This window comes from Salvelinus namaycush, chromosome 3 (genome assembly GCF_016432855.1).
Source record: "Salvelinus namaycush isolate Seneca chromosome 3, SaNama_1.0, whole genome shotgun sequence".
NCBI lineage: Eukaryota > Metazoa > Chordata > Actinopteri > Salmoniformes > Salmonidae > Salvelinus > Salvelinus namaycush.
This window is the reverse complement of record NC_052309.1, coordinates 60,623,621-60,648,365: the sequence shown is the minus strand read 5'-3', so window position 1 is coordinate 60,648,365 and position 24,745 is coordinate 60,623,621. Positions and strand designations below refer to the sequence as shown.

Below are 24,745 nucleotides of genomic sequence, written 5' to 3'. Positions count from 1 at the left end.
AGGTACGAAAGATCATGGACATGCGTTCTCGGGGACGTGGTCACCAGTACTTAGTGGATTGGGAGGGTTACGGTCCTGAGGAGAGGAGTTGGGTTCCATCTCGGGACGTGCTGGACCGTTCGTTGATTGATGATTTCCTTCGTTGCCGCCAGGGTTCCTCCTCGAGTGCGCCAGGAGGCGCTCGGTGAGTGGGGGGGTACTGTCATGTTTTGTCTTTGATCTTCATGTCTTGTCCCTGTGCTTCCCTCTGCTGGTCTTATTAGGTTCTTTCCCTCTTTCTCTCTCTATCGTTCCGTTCCTGCTCCCAGCTGTTTCTCATTCTCCTAACGACCTCATTTACTCTTTCACACCTGTCCCCTATTTTGCCCTCTGATTAGAGTCCCTATTTCTCCCTCTGTTTTCCGCTTCTGCCTGGTCGGATTCTTGTTTGATGTTTGCTGTTCCTGTGTCCTTGTTCCGCCCTGTCGTGTTCTTTGCCTTCTTCAGATGCTGCGTGTGAGCAGGTGTCTATGTCAGCTACGGCCAGTGCCTTCCTGAAGCGACCTGCAGTCTGTGGTCGCGTCTCCAGTCGTTCCTCTCTATTGACGAGAGGATTTGACCATTGATAATATCCAGGAGAATCATTATTTGTTTATTACTGGAATAAAGACTCTGTTACTATTACGTCGCTTTTGGGTCCTCATTCATCAGCATAACAGATTGTATCAGATGTTAACGCAGAATAAAGAGTTGATAAGCTAAACATTGTGGCCATTAGGGTGTCTTCACTTGTTCTTCTATCTCTGGTGGTTTAGCTGTCTATCAAAGTTTTGTTTACAATATTTCATGGTATTGTGTAAAAAATATTATAAAAATTTGAATAATCAATGTGTTATGATGAGAAGGAATTCTAGAAAACAGCCAACAGACCAAGAAACATATTTAAATACATTTTATTTGCAATGTCCAGCAATGCAATATGGTATGAAACAAAAGATGTACAGTGTGTTTTTTATAAGTACAAAGTATTTCCTGAATAGCAAATTGTATGCAGTGATACTAATGCATTTTGAAAAGTCCTTTATACAAGTCCCTCACTTTAGTCAATCTCTTCAATGGTTGGGCCTTGGGAGCTGGCACCAGAGCTGGTCCGTGCCTGATCTCCACAGCAACCTGTGGGCATCCCTCCCTGCTGGTACAGCTTGGTAATGATAGGCTGGCATACTTTCTCCAGCTCCTTTAGCTGATGCTCATACTCCTCTTTGTCGCCCAGCTGGTTGTTCTCCAACCAGGAAATGGTCTGGTCGCACCTGTCCACCACTTTCTTTTTGTCCTCCTCGCTGATCTTGCCTTTCATGTTGTCGTCCTCCACGCTGCTCTTCATATTGAAGGCGTACGACTCCAGGGAGTTCTTGGCTGCTATCTTCTCCCTCTGTGCGTCATCCTCAGCTTTGTATTTGTCAGCGTCCTGCACCATCCTCTCAATGTCCTCTTTGCTGAGCCGGCCCTTGTCGTTGGTGATGGTGATCTTGTTCTCTTTGCCCGTGCTCTTGTCCACCGCTGATACGTTCAGAATGCCGTTGGCGTCGATGTCAAAGGTCACCTCGATCTGAGGGACTCCTCGTGGGGCAGGGGGGATCCCAGAGAGCTCAAACTTCCCCAGGAGGTTGTTGTCCTTGGTCAGGGCTCTCTCTCCCTCGTAGACCTGGATCATGACCCCGGGCTGGTTGTCGGAGTAAGTGGTGAAGGTCTGGGTCTGTTTGGATGGGATGGTGGTGTTGCGTTTGATCAGGGCGGTCATGACCCCTCCGGCGGTTTCGATGCCCAGGGACAGGGGAGCCACATCCAGCAGCAGCAGGTCCTGGACGTTCTCAGACTTGTCGCCAGACAAGATGGCCGCCTGGATGGCAGCGCCGTAGGCCACCGCCTCGTCTGGGTTGATGCTCTTGTTTAGCTCTCGGCCGTTGAAAAAGTCCTGCAGGAGCTTCTGAACCTTGGGGATCCGGGTGGAGCCTCCGACCAGGACGACGTCGTGGATTTGGGCCTTGTCCATCTTGGCATCCCTCAGGGCTTTCTCCACAGGCTCCAGGGTTCCCCTGAAGAGGTCGGAACACATCTCCTCAAAACGAGCCCTGGTGATGGAGGTGTAGAAGTCGATGCCCTCAAAGAGAGAGTCAATCTCAATGCTGGCCTGGGAGCTGGAGGACAGTGTTCTCTTGGCCCTCTCGCAGGCTGTCCTCAGCCTCCTCAGAGCCCGCTTGTTCTGGCTGATGTCCTTCTTGTGTTTCCTCTTGAACTCCTCCACAAAGTGACTAACCAGGCGGTTGTCAAAGTCCTCCCCGCCCAGGTGAGTGTCTCCAGCCGTGGCCTTCACCTCAAAGATCCCATCCTCGATGGTCAGGATGGACACGTCAAAGGTGCCCCCACCCAGGTCAAAAATCAGGACGTTGCGTTCCCTGGACTTGCCTTTGTCCATGCCGTAGGCGATGGCTGCCGCCGTGGGCTCGTTGATGATCCTCAGCACATTCAGCCCAGCGATCACTCCAGCGTCCTTAGTGGCCTGTCTCTGTGAGTCGTTGAAGTAGGCAGGGACTGTTATGACTGCATTGGACACCTTCTGGCCCAGGTAGGCCTCAGCGATCTCCCTCATCTTCACCAGGACCATGGAGGAGATCTCCTCTGGGTTGAAGGATTTGTTCTCACCTTTGTAATCTACCTGAACTTTAGGCTTTCCTCCGTCGCTGACCACCTTGAAGGGCCAGTGCTTCATGTCGGCTTGCACGACCTGATCGTTGAACTTTCGGCCAATCAGGCGTTTGGCGTCGAAAACAGTGTTGTTGGGGTTCATGGCCACCTGGTTCTTTGCTGCGTCTCCGATGAGTCTCTCAGTGTCTGTGAAGGCCACATAGCTGGGCGTGGTCCTGTTGCCCTGGTCGTTGGCGATGATCTCCACTTTGCCATGCTGGAACACCCCCACACAGGAGTAGGTGGTGCCCAGGTCAATGCCGATAGACGGGCCTTTAGCTGATGACATCTTGATGGTTTGGAGTTAGTTGCCTACAAATGAATGAAATAATATTTTAGAAATCGTTATTATTCTACGAAAACCTAGCTGCAAGTAATGTCAATCTCCACCAACAGAGATGTTAGCCTAAATATACTTGAATAACAACCAAACCTGGGTTCAAATAAATGCGTATTTAAGTATTTGTATTCTTATTTTCTGTGTATTTGAATATTTCCAAATAATGTGGCCACTTCTATTTAAAATATTTGAAACAATTTTCAAATACTTGTCTCCAAATACATTTCAAATACACCTAGGAACAAACAATCCTGGGTTCAAATGCATGGAATATTTTAATTTTAAAATACACTTGTCTGTGTATTTGAGAATTTTCAAATACATGGTAATACTTTCCAAATGTATTTCCAAACACATTCCAATATTCAACTACTTATATTTCAAAATGTACTGGTATTTTAAAGTCCTTGAAAAACAATACTAAGCATTTGAACCCAGGTCTGAAAACAACACTGTTGTCAACGTTTGTGTTACATATTAGTGTTATACACATATATATATATATATATATATATATTAGTGTTATATATTAGTGTTATACATATATATATATATATTAGTGTTATATATTAGTGTTATACACATATATATATATATATATATATATATTAGTGTTATATATTAGTGTTATACACATATATATATATATATTAGTGTTATATATTAGTGTTATACACATATATATATATATATATATTAGTGTTATATATTAGTGTTATACACATATATATATATATATATTAGTGTTATATATTAGTGTTATACATATATATATATTAGTGTTATATATTAGTGTTATACACATATATATATATATATATATATATTAGTGTTATATATTAGTGTTATACACATATATATATATTAGTGTTATATATTAGTGTTATACATATATATATATATATATATATATATATTAGTGTTATATATTAGTGTTATACATATATATATATATATATATTAGTGTTATATATTAGTGTTATACACACATATATATATTAGTGTTATATATTAGTGTTATACACACATATATATATATATATTAGTGTTATATATTAGTGTTATACATATATATATATATATTAGTGTTATATATTAGTGTTATACATGCATATATATATATTAGTGTTATATATTAGTGTTATACACATATATATATATATTAGTGTTATATATTAGTGTTATACATATATATATATATATATTAGTGTTATACACATATATATATATATTAGTGTTATACATACATATATATATATATTAGTGTTATATATTAGTGTTATACACACATATATATATATATATTAGTGTTATATATTAGTGTTATACATATATATATATATATATATTAGTGTTATATATTAGTGTTATACATATATATATATATATTAGTGTTATATATTAGTGTTATACATATATATATATTAGTGTTATATATTAGTGTTATACATATATATATATATATATTAGTGTTAGACACAATCAGTTCTGCTAATCTATTACAGAGAAACTCTTTTCACAACAGGCCTACATTTTTTCTATGAACACAACTGAATAATATTGTGTTATCTTCACAGAATTAGAGCAGATTTTCTTAAAATTAAGAAATAACTAATTATAATAAATAATAATATGCAACAAAAAAATAAAGTAGGCCTAGTCTGTCCAATGAAATAACATAATAATTGCTTTTATAATATATTTTTATAATATTATTTATTTATTAGTTAACTAAATATTCTGGCATAATGTTATAGCTAAATCGTCTATGTTCACACAACCAACATAGCATACTTTTTTATTCTATCAAGTTTATAACTTTCACAGCCATTATGAAAATAGGGTACTGAATTAATTTCCCTTTACTTACAGTTTATGAATGTAGAGGTATGTTGAAAGTGTCTCTTCTCGTTTCTTGCTTTATTTTCCCTTTAGTATTCTCGTTGAGTCGATGTTTGAATCTGAATGTACTTCACCAGAATATATACCATCCCCATTACCTAAAAAAGATCACTCGTGATTTCTCGCCATTTCTCGAACTCTCCGACTACATTGCTCATGAGAGCGCAGCATTCCTGTGCAATGACGCAGGCTGCGAGGCGCACGCATTGGAAGCGCAGCAAAGGAAAGTTCTCGTTATTCCAGAGCTTTCGAGAGGCGCGGAGACCTGTCCAGAACGCACACACACAGCACACTAATAGTGAAACCATTATTTGTATTGATTAAAATGATCAAAAACCGTTAATGATTCAAATTTCAACACAAATGAAACAGCATCCGGTTCAACCTTATTCAGTCGACATTTCAGTCTATCGGCAACACTGCAGTTCCTCAACAGTTCACGAGATGTCAGTCTATACATTTTCTCTCACTAATGAATAATAGACCTGTATTGTAAGAGAATTGAGTGCCTACTGCACAAGTGGTAAGTGCAACTCACCACAAGTTAATGTGCCTTTTTTATATTAAAGCCAGAGTATTTAAGATATCCAGTATTAATTGTTAAATGAAAGACAAATGATGAACACACCGGCTAATCCTTCTCTATTCTATTCTAGTCAATGCTATTCTGTTCTATAACATTCTAGTCTAGCCTATTCCGTACTGATGGCCCATCAGTTCACATTTGCTTACCGCAAACAAGATATCTCCATCATATCCCCATCATGGTAGCTAAAGTATTTGCTAATATACATTGCATTCGGAAAGTATTCATACCCCTTGACTTTCTCCACATTTTGTTACGTTACAGCCTTATTCTAAAAATGTATGAAATTATTTTTTTCATCATCAATCAACACACAATACCTCAAAATGACAAAGCAAAAACTGTTTAAAAAAAAAAAATGTTGCATATTTATTAAAAATAAAAACAGAAATACCTTATTTACATAAGTATTCAGCCCTGGATACTTATGAGAGAAGATGTGCTCAAAGATGCCCTCTGGTGGTCTGAATGAGCATTAAAGGCAACAATGGTTGACAGTAAAATACTATGATTTCACGCACTTTAAGTTGCCTTACCAGACCGCACTGCAGCAGAATGCAACTACTAAATGAGGACACACTTCACACTATATACACAGCAGTGCCGGTTGGTGCCGTTGAAGATTATGGAGGATTTTGTTTTATTACCACGGCCTTATTTCGATTACAGAATATCGGATGACTGTCATTCATATTCCCATTCACCCAGCTCAATGTGACATCAATAGGTTTGGCTACTACATGATACTCAAATTTGCCCTCTACCAATCAAGAGATTGCTACAACCTATAGCCTAGAAATGAAAGTTTATACCGTTGGTGCACAGGTCGAGAGACAAATTGGAGTGATCAAGGTGACAGGCAGAGACACATTCAATACCGCCTTGCACACTCTCGCCTGCTTCTAGCTGATCTGGGGTGTAATTTTTAGTCCAAACAGTTGCAAAACGTTTCGAAAGGTTCTATTGGACAAATTCAGGTAGGTCCCGCCCCATTTTGTTCTATTGAAGAAACATTTTGCAACATAATCGTCAGAATGAATACACCCCTGATCACCCACACACACAGTTCAATTTCATAGCAGCCACATAGAGCATTATGACTTTACTTGTTGTAACATTCCTTCTCGCATCTACAAGCTTTCCTCCTCTCACCGTTTCCCTTCACTTGTGGACTTCAGTACACAACACAACAGCTGTCTGTGACTAGGCACAAAAACCTCTCCATGCCAAACCTTCACACCATAACCACTAACCGCTACACAACCTACATCGTCACCATATCAAGGTTATAGTAAAACAAAACTAAATGGAACCAACACATTGGTAAACCCACAATCCAATCCCAAGTGTACAATCACACATTACAGTGTACAGCAAGTAGTTTAGCAGTTAAACCAGCGGGCCCGGTGTTAATACATTTATAAAACCAAAAGCTTACATTGACTTGGAAGAGTTGCAGTGTTGGATAGCCTTAGCCAGCTAGCTAACATAAATAGCATTCCTCTCTGTTTGAGTCCGGTTCTTTGGGTAGGCTAAATTAGCTGCAATAGCTAAGTGAAAGGTAGACTAAGAAGAAGAAAAAATAAAATGAAATATAGCTAGCTCTCTCTCTCTCTATGCTGCTTCAACCATTGCCTTTCTCTCTTTGAGTCAACTACTCACTGCAGTGCTAGCTAGCTGTAGCTTATGCTTTCAGTACTAAATTAATTATCAGCTCCTATGGATGGAAAACTTGTTAGTTCATACTGCAAGAGCTCTGATAGGTTGGAGGATGTCCTCCAGGTGTAGTCATAATTATTGTGTACGTCTATGGAATGGGGTGAGAACCACGAGGCTCCTAGGTTTTGAATTATTGAAGTCAATTTACCCAACGAATTCGCCAGACATAGGCTATTTGTTTTACAAAACAACGCGCAACTGCGACTCAAACTGGCCATTGTTTAATTAGAAAAAATATGGCCCTTTATAATGTCCACTTATGTACATATGCTGAATATAGCATCTTAACGTTTTAAAACAAAATAGATAAATAATTTGTCCAGCCTTTGCTGCTACGCTTGCAGATGTGCATAATATGCTGCGACCCTAATCAAAAAGTATTTATCACCAAATAACAACAACTTAGCTATAGGTTGTTGTAACATTTTAACTTAAAACATATTTTTAATTTAATGAAATAATACTTTTATGGGTGAACACCTTATAGTTTCATTGTATTGACATTCCCAGCCTTATTTACAGTCGTCCGTTTTTGTTCAAAAAATGAAGTCATTGAAACTGAAACAGTGCATCCCGAATGGGTGGCGGCAGCAAACAATGTACCAGGCCAGCCATAATTTACAACCTGATAGAAATATTTTTTGGACTACCAAGAAATGTATTGGCGAAATATATTAAATCATGCATTGAACTGCATCTATCTATTCTGCCAACAATGCCTTACTGTACAACATGTAATTTTGAGTCAAATAGAACCTATTTTTAAAACCTCTTATCAAGTTGGTTTTGAAGCATAAACAGTGAATTTGATATGTTTTTTTGATATTATGATTGTCCGTTTGTTTCATATCTGCAAAGTAGTTAAAACGCTGTCAGTTCCACTTGAAATACTCCAAAATCAGTCAAATATACAGTATTTGGTTCTTTGAGCTTGACACCAATAAGCACAAAGTAAGGAAAAATGTGACCTGTAATTGTTTTTTTAATATGTGCCAGAATGTATTTGTGCCTCTTTTTCCAAGAAGGACCATAGTGATTGTATCAGATGTTATCGCAGAATAAAGAGTTGATAAGCTAAACATTGTGGCCATTAGGGTGTCTTCACTTGTTCTCCTATCTCTGGTGGTTTAGCCGTATATCAAAGTTTTGTTTACAATATTTCATGGTATTGTGTAAAAATTATTATAAATATGTGAATAATCAATGTGTTATGATGAGAAGGAATTCTAGAAAACAGCCAACAGACCTAGAAACATATTTAAATACATTTTATTTGCAATGTCCAGCAATGCAATATGGTATGAAACAAAAGATGTACAGTGTGTTTTTATAAGTACAAAGTATTTCCTGAATAGCAAATTGTATGCAGTGATACTAATGCATTTTGAAAAGTCCTTTATACAAGTCCCTCACTTTAGTCAATCTCTTCAATGGTTGGGCCTTGGGAGCTGGCACCAGAGCTGGTCCGTGCCTGATCTCCACAGTAGCCTGTGGGCATCCCTCCCTGCTGGTACAGCTTGGTAATGATAGGCTGGCATACTTTCTCCAGCTCCTTTAACTGATGCTCATACTCCTCTTTGTCGCCCAGCTGGTTGTTCTCCAACCAGGAAATGGTCTGGTCGCACCTGTCCACCACTTTCTTTTTGTCCTCCTCGCTGATCTTGCCTTTCATGTTGTCGTCCTCCACGCTGCTCTTCATATTGAAGGCGTACGACTCCAGGGAGTTCTTGGCTGCTATCTTCTCCCTCTGTGCGTCATCCTCAGCTTTGTATTTGTCAGCGTCCTGCACCATCCTCTCAATGTCCTCTTTGCTGAGCCGGCCCTTGTCGTTGGTGATGGTGATCTTGTTCTCTTTGCCCGTGCTCTTGTCCACCGCTGATACGTTCAGAATGCCGTTGGCGTCGATGTCAAAGGTCACCTCGATCTGAGGGACTCCTCGTGGGGCAGGGGGGATCCCAGAGAGCTCAAACCTCCCCAGGAGGTTGTTGTCCTTGGTCAGGGCTCTCTCTCCCTCGTAGACCTGGATCATGACCCCGGGCTGGTTGTCGGAGTAAGTGGTGAAGGTCTGGGTCTGTTTGGATGGGATGGTGGTGTTGCGTTTGATCAGGGCGGTCATGACCCCTCCGGCGGTTTCGATGCCCAGGGACAGGGGAGCCACATCCAGCAGCAGCAGGTCCTGGACATTCTCAGACTTGTCGCCAGACAAGATGGCCGCCTGGATGGCAGCGCCGTAGGCCACCGCCTCGTCTGGGTTGATGCTCTTGTTTAGCTCTCGGCCGTTGAAAAAGTCCTGCAGGAGCTTCTGGACCTTGGGGATCCGGGTGGAGCCTCCGACCAGGACGACGTCGTGGATTTGGGCCTTGTCCATCTTGGCATCCCTCAGGGCTTTCTCCACAGGCTCCAGGGTTCCCCTGAAGAGGTCGGAACACATCTCCTCAAAACGAGCCCTGGTGATGGAGGTGTAGAAGTCGATGCCCTCAAAGAGGGAGTCAATCTCAATGCTGGCCTGGGAGCTGGAGGACAGTGTTCTCTTGGCCCTCTCGCAGGCTGTCCTCAGCCTCCTCAGAGCCCGCTTGTTCTGGCTGATGTCCTTCTTGTGTTTCCTCTTGAACTCCTCCACAAAGTGACTAACCAGGCGGTTGTCAAAGTCCTCCCCGCCCAGGTGAGTGTCTCCAGCCGTGGCCTTCACCTCAAAGATCCCATCCTCGATGGTCAGGATGGACACGTCAAAGGTGCCCCCACCCAGGTCAAAAATCAGGACGTTGCGTTCCCTGGACTTGCCTTTGTCCATGCCGTAGGCGATGGCTGCCGCCGTGGGCTCGTTGATGATCCTCAGCACATTCAGCCCAGCGATCACTCCAGCGTCCTTAGTGGCCTGTCTCTGTGAGTCGTTGAAGTAGGCAGGGACTGTGATGACTGCATTGGACACCTTCTGGCCCAGGTAAGCCTCAGCGATCTCCCTCATCTTCACCAGGACCATGGAGGAGATCTCCTCTGGGTTGAAGGATTTGTTCTCACCTTTGTAATCTACCTGAACTTTAGGCTTTCCTCCGTCGCTGACCACCTTGAAGGGCCAGTGCTTCATGTCGGCTTGCACGACCTGATCGTTGAACTTTCGGCCAATCAGGCGTTTGGCGTCGAAAACGGTGTTGTTGGGGTTCATGGCCACCTGGTTCTTTGCTGCGTCTCCGATGAGTCTCTCAGTGTCTGTGAAGGCCACATAGCTGGGCGTGGTCCTGTTGCCCTGGTCGTTGGCGATGATCTCCACTTTGCCATGCTGGAACACCCCCACACAGGAGTAGGTGGTGCCCAGGTCAATGCCGATAGACGGGCCTTTAGCTGATGACATCTTGATGGTTTGGAGTTAGTTGCCTACAAATGAATGAAATAATATTTTAGAAATCGTTATTATTCTACGAAAACCTAGCTGCAAGTAATGTCAATCTCCACCAACAGAGATGTTAGCCTAAATATACTTGAATAACAACCAAACCTGGGTTCAAATACATGCGTATTTAAGTATTTGTATTCTTATTTTCTGTGTATTTGAATATTTTCAAATAATGTGGCCAATTCTATTTAAAATATTTGAAACAATTTTCAAATACTTGTCTCCAAATACATTTCAAATACACCTAGGAACAAACAATCCTGGGTTCAAATGCATGGAATATTTTAATTTTAAAATACACTTGTCTGTGTATTTGAGAATTTTCAAATACATGGTAATACTTTCCAAATGTATTTCCAAACACATTCCAATATTCAACTACTTATATTTCAAAATGTACTGGTATTTTAAAGTCCTTGAAAAACAATACTAAGCATTTGAACCCAGGTCTGAAAACAACACTGTTGTCAGCGTTTGTGTTATATATTAGTGTTATACATATATATATATATATATATATATATATATATATATATATATATATATATATTAGTGTTATACATATATATATATATATATATATATATATATATATATTAGTGTTAGACACAATCAGTTCTGCTAATCTATTACAGAGAAACTCTTTTCACAACAGGCCTACATTTTTTCTATGAACACAACTGAATAATATTGTGTTATCTTCACAGAATTAGAGCAGATTTTCTTAAAATTAAGAAATAACTAATTATAATAAATAATAATATGCAACAAAAAAATAAAGTAGGCCTAGTCTGTCCAATGAAATAACATAATAAATGCTTTTATAATATTATATTTTTATAATATTATTTCTTTATTAGTTAACCAAATATTCTGGCATAATGTTATAGCTAAATCGTCTATGTCCACACAACCAACATAGCATACTTTTTTATTCTATCAAGTTTATAACTGTCACAGCCATTATGAAAATAGGGTACTGAATAAATTTCCCTGTACTTACAGTTTATGAATGTAGAGGTCTGTTGAACGTGTCTCTTCTCTTTTCTTGCTTTCTTTTCCCTTTAGTATTCTCGTTGAGTCGATGTTTGACTCTGAATGTACTTCACCAGAATATATACCATCCCCATTACCTAAAAAATATCACTCGTGATTTCTAGCCATTTCTCGAACTCTCCGACTACATTGCTCATGAGAGCGCAGCATTCCTGTGCAATGACGCAGGCTGCGAGGCGCACGCATTGGAAGCGCAACAAATGAAAGTTCTCGTTATTCCAGAGCGTTCGAGAGGCGCGGAGACCTGTCCAGAACGCACACACACAGCACACTAATAGTGAAACCATTATTTGTATTGATTAAAATGATCAAAAACCGTTAATGATTCAAATTTCAAAACAAATGAAACAGCATCCGGTTCAACCTTATTCAGTCGACATTTCAGTCTATCGGCAACACTGCAGTTCCTCAACAGTTCATGAGATGTCAGTCTATACATTTTCTCTCACTAATGAATAATAGACATGTATTGTTAGAGAATTGAGTGCCTACTGCACAAGTGGTAAGTGCAACTCACCACAAGTTAATGTGCCTCCAGGGAAGATCCTTTTTTTATATTAAAGCCAGAGTATTTAAGATATCCAGTATTAATTGTTAAATGAAAGACAAATGATGAACACACCGGCTAATCCTTCTCTATTCTATTCTAGTCAATGCTATTCTGTTCTATACCATTCTAGTCTAGCCTATTCCGTACTGATGGCCCATCAGTTCACATTTGCTTACCGCAAACAAGATATCTCCATCATATCCCCATCATGGGGATATCTTGTTTACCCTAAGCAAATGTGAACTCCCTGTGACATTCTTTTCTGAATTTTAATTACAAAAAACACAAATGGTAGCTAAAGTATTTGCTAATATTCATTGCATTCGGAAACCGTATTCAGACCCCTTGACTTTCTCCACATTTTGTTACGTTACAGCCTTATTCTAAAAATGTATGAAATTATTTTTTTCATCATCAATCAACACACAATACCTCAAAATGACAAAGCAAAAACTGTTTAAAAAAAAAAAATGTTGCATATTTATTAAAAATAAAAACAGAAATACCTTATTTACATAAGTATTCAGCCCTGGATACTTATGAGAGAAGATGTGCTCAAAGATGCCCTCTGGTGGTCTGAATGAGCATTAAAGGCAACAATGGTTGACAGTAAAATACTATGATTTCACGCACTTTAAGTTGCCTTATCATACCCCACTGCAGCAGAATGCAACTACTAAATGAGGACACACTTCACACTATATACACAGCAGTGCCGGTTGGTGCCGTTGAAGATTATGGAGGATTTTGTTTTATTACCACGGCCTTATTTCGATTACAGAATATCGGATGACTGTCATTCATATTCCCATTCACCCAGCTCAATGTGACATCAATAGGTTTGGCTACTACATGATACTCAAATTTGCCCTATACCAATCAAGAGATTGCTACAACCTATAGCCTAGAAATGAAAGTTTATACCTGTCACGCCCTGGCCTTAGTTATCTTTGTTTTCTGTATTATTTTGGTTAGGTCAGGGTGTGACAGGGGGGATGTTTGTGTGTATTTGTCTCGTCTTGGGTGGTTGTATTGTATAGGGGGTTTTGTAGAGTTTATGGGGTTGTGTTTAGTGTAGGTGTCTAGGTATGTCTATGGTTGCCTGAATTGTTCTCACCCAGAGACAGCTGTCTATCATTGTCTCTGATTGGGATCCATATTTAAGGCAGCCATAGGCATTAGGCTATTGTGGGTAATTGTCTATGTGTAAGTTGCCAGTGTCTGCACTTATTGTTTGAATAGCTTCACGGTCGTCTGTTTGTTGTTTTGTTTAGTTTGTATAGTGTTCGTTTCGTTTTCGTCTTCTCATCAATAAAGAAGTATGTATTGTTATCACGCTGCGCCTTGGTCCACTCTTCCTCATCAAGACGATCGTGACAGAATAACCCACCATACCAGGACCAAGCAGCGTGTTAAGCAGCAGCAGGAGCAACCTACACAGGATTTATGGCAATGGGAGCAGAGTCTGGACTATACTACGTGGGAGGAGATCGACAGGTGGGCGATCGACCCAGGGAGAATGCCGGAGCCCGCCTGGGATTCTCTGGAGCAGTGTGAGGAGGGATACCGGCGAATGGAGGCAGCACGACGACGCGGTAGGAAGCCTGTGAGTCAGCCCAAATTTTTTTGGGTGGGGGGGGGGGGGCTACAACGGAGTGTGGCGAAGTCAGGTAGGAGACCTGCGCCAACTCCCTATGCTTATCGTGGAGTGCGAGAGTACGGGCAGACACCGTGTTATGCGGTAGAGCGCATGGTGTCTCCTGTACGTGTGCATAGCCCGGTGCGGGTTATTCCACCTCCCCGCACTGGCAGGGCTAGATTGGGCATTGAGCCAGGTGCCATGAAGCCGGCTCAATGCGTCTGGTCTCCAATGCGTCTCCTCGGGCCGGTATACATGGCACCAGCCTTACGCATGGTGTCCCCGGTTCGCCAACACAGCCCAGTGCGGGTTATTCCACCTCCCCGCACTGGTCGGGCTACGGGGAGCATTCAACCAGGTAAGGTTGGGCAGGCTCAGTGCTCAAGGGAGCCAGTACGCCTGCACGGTCCGGTATATCCGGCGCCACCTCCTCGCCCCAGCCCAGTACCACCAGTGCCAACACCACGCACCAGGCTTCCAGTGTGTCTCCAGAGCCCTGTTCCTCCTCCACGCACTCGCCCTATGGTGCGTGTCTCCAGCCCGGTACCACCAGTTCCGGCACCACGCACCAAGCCTCCTGTGCGTCTCCAGAGTCCTGTGCGTCCTGTTGCTGCTCCCCGCACTAGCCTTGAGGTGCGTGTCCTTAGCCCGGTACCTCCAATTCCGGTACCACGCACCAGGCCTACTGTGCGCCTCAGCCGGCCAGAGTCTGCCGTCTGCCCAGTGCCGCCTGCGCTATCCGTCTGTCCCGAGCCGTCAGAGCTGCCCGTCTGTCCCGAGCCGTCAGAGCTGCCCGTCTGTCCCGAGCCGTCAGAGCTGCCCGTCTGTCCCGAGCCGTCAGAGCAGCCCGTCTGTCCCGAGCCGTCAGAGCCGCCCGTCTGTCCCGAGCCGTCAGAGCCGCCCGTCTGTCCCGAGCCGTCAGAGCCGCCCGTCTGTCCCGAGCCGTCAGAGCCGCCCGTCTGTCCCGAGCCGTCAGAGCCGCCCGTCTGTCCCGAGCCGTCAGAGCCGCCCGCCAGACAGGAGCAGCCAGAGCCGCCCGCCAGACAGGAGCAGCCAGAGCCGCCCGCCAGACAGGAGCAGGCAGAGCCGCCCGCCAGCCAGGAGCAGGCAGAGCCGCCCGCCAGCCAGGAGCAGGCAGAGCCGCCCGCCAGCCAGGAGCAGGCAGAGCCGCCCGCCAGCCAGGAGCAGGCAGAGCCGCCCGCCAGTCAGGAGCAGGCAGAGCCGCCCGCCAGCCAGGATCTGCCAGAGCCGCCCGCCAGCCAGGATCTGCCAGAGCCGCCAGTCAGCCAGGATCTGCCAGAGCCACCAAAGCGGGTATTAACTATGGTGGAGTGGGGGCCATGTCCCGCACCCGAGCCGCCGCCGTAGGAAGGCCCACCCGGACCCTCCCCTTCTGTGTCAGGTTTTGCGGCCGGAGTCCGCACCTTTGGGGGGGGGGGGGTACTGTCACGCCCTGGCCTTAGTTATCTTTGTTTTCTGTATTATTTTGGTTAGGTCAGGGTGTGACAGGGGGGATGTTTGTGTGTATTTGTCTCGTCTTGGGTGGTTGTATTGTATAGGGGGTTTTGTAGAGTTTATGGGGTTGTGTTTAGTGTAGGTGTCTAGGTATGTCTATGGTTGCCTGAATGGTTCTCAATCAGAGACAGCTGTCTATCATTGTCTCTGATTGGGAGCCATATTTAAGGCAGCCATAGGCATTAGGCTATTGTGGGTAATTGTCTATGTGTAAGTTGCCAGTGTCTGCACTTATTGTTTGAATAGCTTCACGGTCGTCTGTTTGTTGTTTTGTTTAGTTTGTATAGTGTTCGTTTCATTTTCGTCTTCTCGTCCATAAAGAAGTATGTATTGTTATCACGCTGCGCCTTGGTCCACTCTTCCTCAAGACGATCGTGACAATACCGTAGGTGCACAGGTCGAGAGACAAATTGGAGTGATCAAGGTGACAGGCGGAGACACATTCAATACCGCCTTGCACACTCTCGCCTGCATCTAGCTGATCTGGGGTGTAATTTTTAGTCCAAACAGTTTCAAAACGTTTCGAAAGGTTCTATTGGACAAATTCAGGTAGGTCCCGCCCCATTTTGTTCTATTGAAGAAACATTTTGCAACATAATCGTCAGAATGAATACACCCCTGATCACCCCCACACACAGTTCAATTTCATAGCAGCCACATAGAGCATTATGACTTTACTTGTTGTAACATTCCTTCTCGCATCTACAAGCTTTCCTCCTCTCACCTTTTCCCTTCACTTGTGGACTTCAGTACACAACACAACAGCTGTCTGTGACTAGGCACAAAAACCTCTCCATGCCAAACCTTCACACCATAACCACTAACCGCTACACAACCTACATCGTCACCATATCAAGGTTATAGTAAAACAAAACAAAATGGAACCAACATATTGGTAAACCCACAATCAAATCCCAAGTGTACAATCACACATTACAGTGTACAGCAAGTAGTTTAGCAGTTAAACCAGCGGGCCCGGTGTCAATACATTTATAAAACCAAAAGCTTACATTGACTTGGAAGAGTTGCAGTGTTGGATAGCCTTAGCCAGCTAGTTAACATAAATATCATTCCTCTCTGTTTGAGTCTGGTTCTTTGGGTAGGCTAAATTAGCTGCAATAGCTAAGTGAAAGGTAGACTAAGAAGAAGAAAAAATAAAATGAAATATAGCTAGCTCTCTCTCTCTCTCTATGCTGCTTCAACTATTGCCTTTCTCTCTTTGAGTCAACTACTCACTGCAGTGCTAGCTAGCTGTAGCTTATGCTTTCAGTACTAAATTAATTATCAGCTCCTATGGATGGAAAACTTGTTAGTTCATACTGCAAGAGCTCTGATAGGTTGGAGGATGTCCTCCAGGTGTAGTCATAATTATTGTGTACGTCTATGGAATGGGGTGAGAACCACGAGGCTCCTAGGTTTTGAATTATTGAAGTCAATGTACCCAACGAATTCGCCAGACATAGGCTATTTGTTTTACAAAACAACGCGCAACTGCGACTCAAACTGGCCATTGTTTAATTAGAAAAAATATGGCCCTTTATAATGTCCACTTATGTACATATGCTGAATATAGCATCTTAACGTTTTAAAACAAAATAGATAAATAATTTGTCCAGCCTTTGCTGCTACGCTTGCAGATGTGCATAATATGCTGTGACCCTAATCAAAAAGTATTTATCACCAAATAACAACAACTTAGCTATAGGTTGTTGTAACATTTTAACTTAAAACATCTTTTTCATGTAATGAAATAATACTTTTATGGGTGAACACCTTATAGTTTTATTGTATTGACATTCCCAGCCTTATTTACAGTCGTCCGTTTTTGTTCAAAAAATGAAGTCATTGAAACTGAAACAGTGCATCCCGAATGGGTGGCGGCAGCAAACAATGTACCAGGCCAGCCATAATTTACAACCTGATAGAAATATTTTTTGGACTACCAAGAAATGTATTAGCGAAATATATTAAATCATGCATTGAACTGCATCTATCTATTCTGCCAACAATGCCTTACTGTACAACATGTAATTTTGAGTCAAATAGAACCTATTTTTAAAACCTCTTATCAAGTTGGTTTTGAAGCATAAACTGGGAATTTGATATGTTTTACTGATTTTATGATTGTCCGTTTGTTTCATATCTGCAAAGTAGTTCAAATGCTGTCAGTTCCACTTGAAATACTCCAAAATCAGTCGAAAATACAGTATTTGGTTCTTTGAGCTTGACACCAATAAGCACAAAGTAAGGAAAAATGTGACCTGTAATTGTTTTTTTAATATGTGCCAGAATGTATTTGTGCCTCTTTTTCCAAGAAGGACCATAGTGATTGTATCAGATGTTAACGCAGAATAAAGAGTTGATAAGCTAAACATTGTGGCCATTAGGGTGTCTTCACTTGTTCTTCTATCTCTGGTGGTTTAGCTGTCTATCAAAGTTTTGTTTACAATATTTCATGGTATTGTGTAAAAAATATTATAAAAATTTGAATAATCAATGTGTTATGATGAGAAGGAATTCTAGAAAACAGCCAACAGACCAAGAAACATATTTAAATACATTTTATTTGCAATGTCCAGCAATGCAATATGGTATGAAACAAAAGATGTACAGTGTGTTTTTTATAAGTACAAAGTATTTCCTGAATAGCAAATTGTATGCAGTGATACTAATGCATTTTGAAAAGTCCTTTATACAAGTCCCTCACTTTAGTCAATCTCTTCAATGGTTGGGCCTTGGGAGCTGGCACCAGAGCTGGTCCGTGCCTGATCTCCACAGCAACCTGTGGGCATCCCTCCCTGCTGGTACAGCTTGGTAATGATAGGCTGGCATACTTTCTCCAGCTCCTTTAGCTGATGCTCATACTCCTCTTTGTCGCCCAGCTGGTTGTTCTCCAACCAGGAAATGGTCTGGTCGCACCTGTCCACCACTTTCTTTTTGTCCTCCTCGCTGATCTTGCCTTTCATGTTGTCGTCCTCCACGCTGCTCTTCATATTGAAGGCGTACGACTCCAGGGAGTTCTTGGCTGCTATCTTCTCCCTCTGTGCGTCATCCTCAGCTTTGTATTTGTCAGCGTCCTGCACCATCCTCTCAATGTCCTCTTTGCTGAGCCGGCCCTTGTCGTTGGTGATGGTGATCTTGTTCTCTTTGCCCGTGCTCTTGTCCACCGCTGATACGTTCAGAATGCCGTTGGCGTCGATGTCAAAGGTCACCTCGATCTGAGGGACTCCTCGTGGGGCAGGGGGGATCCCAGAGAGCTCAAACTTCCCCAGGAGGTTGTTGTCCTTGGTCAGGGCTCTCTCTCCCTCGTAGACCTGGATCATGACCCCGGGCTGGTTGTCGGAGTAAGTGGTGAAGGTCTGGGTCTGTTTGGATGGGATGGTGGTGTTGCGTTTGATCAGGGCGGTCATGACCCCTCCGGCGGTTTCGATGCCCAGGGACAGGGGAGCCACATCCAGCAGCAGCAGGTCCTGGACGTTCTCAGACTTGTCGCCAGACAAGATGGCCGCCTGGATGGCAGCGCCGTAGGCCACCGCCTCGTCTGGGTTGATGCTCTTGTTTAGCTCTCGGCCGTTGAAAAAGTCCTGCAGGAGCTTCTGAACCTTGGGGATCCGGGTGGAGCCTCCGACCAGGACGACGTCGTGGATTTGGGCCTTGTCCATCTTGGCATCCCTCAGGGCTTTCTCCACAGGCTCCAGGGTTCCCCTGAAGAGGTCGGAACACATCTCCTCAAAACGAGCCCTGGTGATGGAGGTGTAGAAGTCGATGCCCTCAAAGAGAGAGTCAATCTCAATGCTGGCCTGGGAGCTGGAGGACAGTGTTCTCTTGGCCCTCTCGCAGGCTGTCCTCAGCCTCCTCAGAGCCCGCTTGTTCTGGCTGATGTCCTTCTTGTGTTTCCTCTTGAACTCCTCCACAAAGTGACTAACCAGGCGGTTGTCAAAGTCCTCCCCGCCCAGGTGAGTGTCTCCAGCCGTGGCCTTCACCTCAAAGATCCCATCCTCGATGGTCAGGATGGACACGTCAAAGGTGCCCCCACCCAGGTCAAAAATCAGGACGTTGCGTTCCCTGGACTTGCCTTTGTCCATGCCGTAGGCGATGGCTGCCGCCGTGGGCTCGTTGATGATCCTCAGCACATTCAGCCCAGCGATCACTCCAGCGTCCTTAGTGGCCTGTCTCTGTGAGTCGTTGAAGTAGGCAGGGACTGTGATGACTGCATTGGACACCTTCTGGCCCAGGTAGGCCTCAGCGATCTCCCTCATCTTCACCAGGACCATGGAGGAGATCTCCTCTGGGTTGAAGGATTTGTTCTCACCTTTGTAATCTACCTGAACTTTAGGCTTTCCTCCGTCGCTGACCACCTTGAAGGGCCAGTGCTTCATGTCGGCTTGCACGACCTGATCGTTGAACTTTCGGCCAATCAGGCGTTTGGCGTCGAAAACAGTGTTGTTGGGGTTCATGGCCACCTGGTTCTTTGCTGCGTCTCCGATGAGTCTCTCAGTGTCTGTGAAGGCCACATAGCTGGGCGTGGTCCTGTTGCCCTGGTCGTTGGCGATGATCTCCACTTTGCCATGCTGGAACACCCCCACACAGGAGTAGGTGGTGCCCAGGTCAATGCCGATAGACGGGCCTTTAGCTGATGACATCTTGATGGTTTGGAGTTAGTTGCCTACAAATGAATGAAATAATATTTTAGAAATCGTTATTATTCTACGAAAACCTAGCTGCAAGTAATGTCAATCTCCACCAACAGAGATGTTAGCCTAAATATACTTGAATAACAACCAAACCTGGGTTCAAATAAATGCGTATTTAAGTATTTGTATTCTTATTTTCTGTGTATTTGAATATTTCCAAATAATGTGGCCACTTCTATTTAAAATATTTGAAACAATTTTCAAATACTTGTCTCCAAATACATTTCAAATACACCTAGGAACAAACAATCCTGGGTTCAAATGCATGGAATATTTTAATTTTAAAATACACTTGTCTGTGTATTTGAGAATTTTCAAATACATGGTAATACTTTCCAAATGTATTTCCAAACACATTCCAATATTCAACTACTTATATTTCAAAATGTACTGGTATTTTAAAGTCCTTGAAAAACAATACTAAGCATTTGAACCCAGGTCTGAAAACAACACTGTTGTCAACGTTTGTGTTACATATTAGTGTTATACACATATATATATATATATATTAGTGTTATATATTAGTGTTATACACATATATATATATATATATTAGTGTTATATATTAGTGTTATACATATATATATATTAGTGTTATATATTAGTGTTATACACATATATATATATATATATATTAGTGTTATATATTAGTGTTATACACATATATATATATATTAGTGTTATATATTAGTGTTATACATATATATATATATATATATATTAGTGTTATATATTAGTGTTATACATATATATATATATATATATATATATTAGTGTTATATATTAGTGTTATACACACATATATATATTAGTGTTATATATTAGTGTTATACACACATATATATATATATATATTAGTGTTATATATTAGTGTTATATATATATATTAGTGTTATATATTAGTGTTATACATGCATATATATATATATTAGTGTTATATATTAGTGTTATACACATATATATATATATTAGTGTTATATATTAGTGTTATACATATATATATATATATATATTAGTGTTATACACATATATATATATATTAGTGTTATACATACATATATATATATATTAGTGTTATATATTAGTGTTATACACACATATATATATATATATATTAGTGTTATATATTAGTGTTATACATATATATATATATATTAGTGTTATATATTAGTGTTATACATATATATATATATATTAGTGTTATATATTAGTGTTATACATATATATATATATTAGTGTTATATATTAGTGTTATACATATATATATATATATTAGTGTTAGACACAATCAGTTCTGCTAATCTATTACAGAGAAACTCTTTTCACAACAGGCCTACATTTTTTCTATGAACACAACTGAATAATATTGTGTTATCTTCACAGAATTAGAGCAGATTTTCTTAAAATTAAGAAATAACTAATTATAATAAATAATAATATGCAACAAAAAAATAAAGTAGGCCTAGTCTGTCCAATGAAATAACATAATAATTGCTTTTATAATATATTTTTATAATATTATTTATTTATTAGTTAACTAAATATTCTGGCATAATGTTATAGCTAAATCGTCTATGTTCACACAACCAACATAGCATACTTTTTTATTCTATCAAGTTTATAACTTTCACAGCCATTATGAAAATAGGGTACTGAATTAATTTCCCTTTACTTACAGTTTATGAATGTAGAGGTATGTTGAAAGTGTCTCTTCTCGTTTCTTGCTTTATTTTCCCTTTAGTATTCTCGTTGAGTCGATGTTTGAATCTGAATGTACTTCACCAGAATATATACCATCCCCATTACCTAAAAAAGATCACTCGTGATTTCTCGCCATTTCTCGAACTCTCCGACTACATTGCTCATGAGAGCGCAGCATTCCTGTGCAATGACGCAGGCTGCGAGGCGCACGCATTGGAAGCGCAGCAAAGGAAAGTTCTCGTTATTCCAGAGCTTTCGAGAGGCGCGGAGACCTGTCCAGAACGCACACACACAGCACACTAATAGTGAAACCATTATTTGTATTGATTAAAATGATCAAAAAACGTTAATGTTTCAAATTTCAACACAAATGAAACAGCATCCGGTTCAACCTTATTCAGTCGACATTTCAGTCTATCGGCAACACTGCAGTTCCTCAACAGTTCACGAGATGTCAGTCTATACATTTTCTCTCACTAATGAATAATAGACCTGTATTGTAAGAGAATTGAGTGCCTACTGCACAAGTGGTAAGTGCAACTCACCACAAGTTAATGTGCCTTTTTTATATTAAAGCCAGAGTATTTAAGATATCCAGTATTAATTGTTAAATGAAAGACAAATGATGAACACACCGGCTAATCCTTCTCTATTCTATTCTAGTCAATGCTATTCTGTTCTATAACATTCTAGTCTAGCCTATTCCGTACTGATGGCCCATCAGTTCACATTTGCTTACCGCAAACAAGATATCTCCATCATATCCCCATCATGGTAGCTAAAGTATTTGCTAATATACATTGCATTCGGAAAGTATTCATACCCCTTGACTTTCTCCACATTTTGTTACGTTACAGCCTTATTCTAAAAATGTATGAAATTATTTTTTTCATCATCAATCAACACACAATACCTCAAAATGACAAAGCAAAAACTGTTTAAAAAAAAAAAATGTTGCATATTTATTAAAAATAAAAACAGAAATACCTTATTTACATAAGTATTCAGCCCTGGATACTTATGAGAGAAGATGTGCTCAAAGATGGTCTGAATGAGCATTAAAGGCAACAATGGTTGACAGTAAAATACTATGATTTCACGCACTTTAAGTTGCCTTACCAGACCGCACTGCAGCAGAATGCAACTACTAAATGAGGACACACTTCACACTATATACACAGCAGTGCCGGTTGGTGCCGTTGAAGATTATGGAGGATTTTGTTTTATTACCACGGCCTTATTTCGATTTCAGAATATCGGATGACTGTCATTCATATTCCCATTCACCCAGCTCAATGTGACATCAATAGGTTTGGCTACTACATGATACTCAAATTTGCCCTATACCAATCAAGAGATTGCTACAACCTATAGCCTAGAAATGAAAGTTTATACCTGTCACGCCCTGGCCTTAGTTATCTTTGTTTTCTGTATTATTTTGGTTAGGTCAGGGTGTGACAGGGGGGATGTTTGTGTGTATTTGTCTCGTCTTGGGTGGTTGTATTGTATAGGGGGTTTTGTAGAGTTTATGGGGTTGTGTTTAGTGTAGGTGTCTAGGTATGTCTATGGTTGCCTGAATTGTTCTCACCCAGAGACAGCTGTCTATCATTGTCTCTGATTGGGATCCATATTTAAGGCAGCCATAGGCATTAGGCTATTGTGGGTAATTGTCTATGTGTAAGTTGCCAGTGTCTGCACTTATTGTTTGAATAGCTTCACGGTCGTCTGTTTGTTGTTTTGTTTAGTTTGTATAGTGTTCGTTTCGTTTTCGTCTTCTCATCAATAAAGAAGTATGTATTGTTATCACGCTGCGCCTTGGTCCACTCTTCCTCATCAAGACGATCGTGACAGAATAACCCACCATACCAGGACCAAGCAGCGTGTTAAGCAGCAGCAGGAGCAACCTACACAGGATTTATGGCAATGGGAGCAGAGTCTGGACTATACTACGTGGGAGGAGATCGACAGGTGGGCGATCGACCCAGGGAGAATGCCGGAGCCCGCCTGGGATTCTCTGGAGCAGTGTGAGGAGGGATACCGGCGAATGGAGGCAGCACGACGACGCGGTAGGAAGCCTGTGAGTCAGCCCAAATTTTTTTGGGTGGGGGGGGGGGCTACAACGGAGTGTGGCGAAGTCAGGTAGGAGACCTGCGCCAACTCCCTATGCTTATCGTGGAGTGCGAGAGTACGGGCAGACACCGTGTTATGCGGTAGAGCGCATGGTGTCTCCTGTACGTGTGCATAGCCCGGTGCGGGTTATTCCACCTCCCCGCACTGGCAGGGCTAGATTGGGCATTGAGCCAGGTGCCATGAAGCCGGCTCAATGCGTCTGGTCTCCAATGCGTCTCCTCGGGCCGGTATACATGGCACCAGCCTTACGCATGGTGTCCCCGGTTCGCCAACACAGCCCAGTGCGGGTTATTCCACCTCCCCGCACTGGTCGGGCTACGGGGAGCATTCAACCAGGTAAGGTTGAGCAGGCTCAGTGCTCAAGGGAGCCAGTACGCCTGCACGGTCCGGTATATCCGGCGCCACCTCCTCGCCCCAGCCCAGTACCACCAGTGCCAACACCACGCACCAGGCTTCCAGTGTGTCTCCAGAGCCCTGTTCCTCCTCCACGCACTCGCCCTATGGTGCGTGTCTCCAGCCCGGTACCACCAGTTCCGGCACCACGCACCAAGCCTCCTGTGCGTCTCCAGAGTCCTGTGCGTCCTGTTGCTGCTCCCCGCACTAGCCTTGAGGTGCGTGTCCTTAGCCCGGTACCTCCAATTCCGGTACCACGCACCAGGCCTACTGTGCGCCTCAGCCGGCCAGAGTCTGCCGTCTGCCCAGTGCCGCCTGCGCTATCCGTCTGTCCCGAGCCGTCAGAGCTGCCCGTCTGTCCCGAGCCGTCAGAGCTGCCCGTCTGTCCCGAGCCGTCAGAGCTGC

At 42.3% G+C, this 24,745-nt stretch overlaps 3 protein-coding genes across 3 annotated transcripts; all 3 read right to left on the bottom strand.

Moving 5' to 3' along the window:
• Positions 1–926: 926 nt before the first annotated feature.
• On the bottom strand, positions 927–5,058 carry LOC120033976 (heat shock 70 kDa protein). Its single transcript, XM_038980379.1, has 2 exons — positions 4,935–5,058; positions 927–3,036 (listed from the first exon to the last, which is right to left on the bottom strand). Exon 2 carries the CDS (start codon positions 3,011–3,013, stop codon positions 1,079–1,081), a length of 1,935 nt encoding a protein of 644 aa, XP_038836307.1. The 5' UTR covers positions 3,014–3,036; positions 4,935–5,058; the 3' UTR covers positions 927–1,078.
• Positions 5,059–8,524: 3,466 nt separating this feature from the next.
• LOC120034050 (heat shock 70 kDa protein-like) lies at positions 8,525–11,797 on the bottom strand. The gene is made up of 2 exons (XM_038980461.1): positions 11,666–11,797; positions 8,525–10,643 (listed from the first exon to the last, which is right to left on the bottom strand). Exon 2 carries the CDS (start codon positions 10,618–10,620, stop codon positions 8,686–8,688), a length of 1,935 nt encoding a protein of 644 aa, XP_038836389.1. The 5' UTR covers positions 10,621–10,643; positions 11,666–11,797; the 3' UTR covers positions 8,525–8,685.
• A 6,184-nt stretch (positions 11,798–17,981) lies between these two features.
• Positions 17,982–21,906, bottom strand: LOC120033986 (heat shock 70 kDa protein). Its single transcript, XM_038980388.1, has 2 exons — positions 21,793–21,906; positions 17,982–20,088 (listed from the first exon to the last, which is right to left on the bottom strand). The coding sequence occupies exon 2, from the start codon at positions 20,063–20,065 to the stop codon at positions 18,131–18,133; it is 1,935 nt and encodes a 644-aa protein (XP_038836316.1). The 5' UTR covers positions 20,066–20,088; positions 21,793–21,906; the 3' UTR covers positions 17,982–18,130.
• Positions 21,907–24,745: the final 2,839 nt, after the last annotated feature.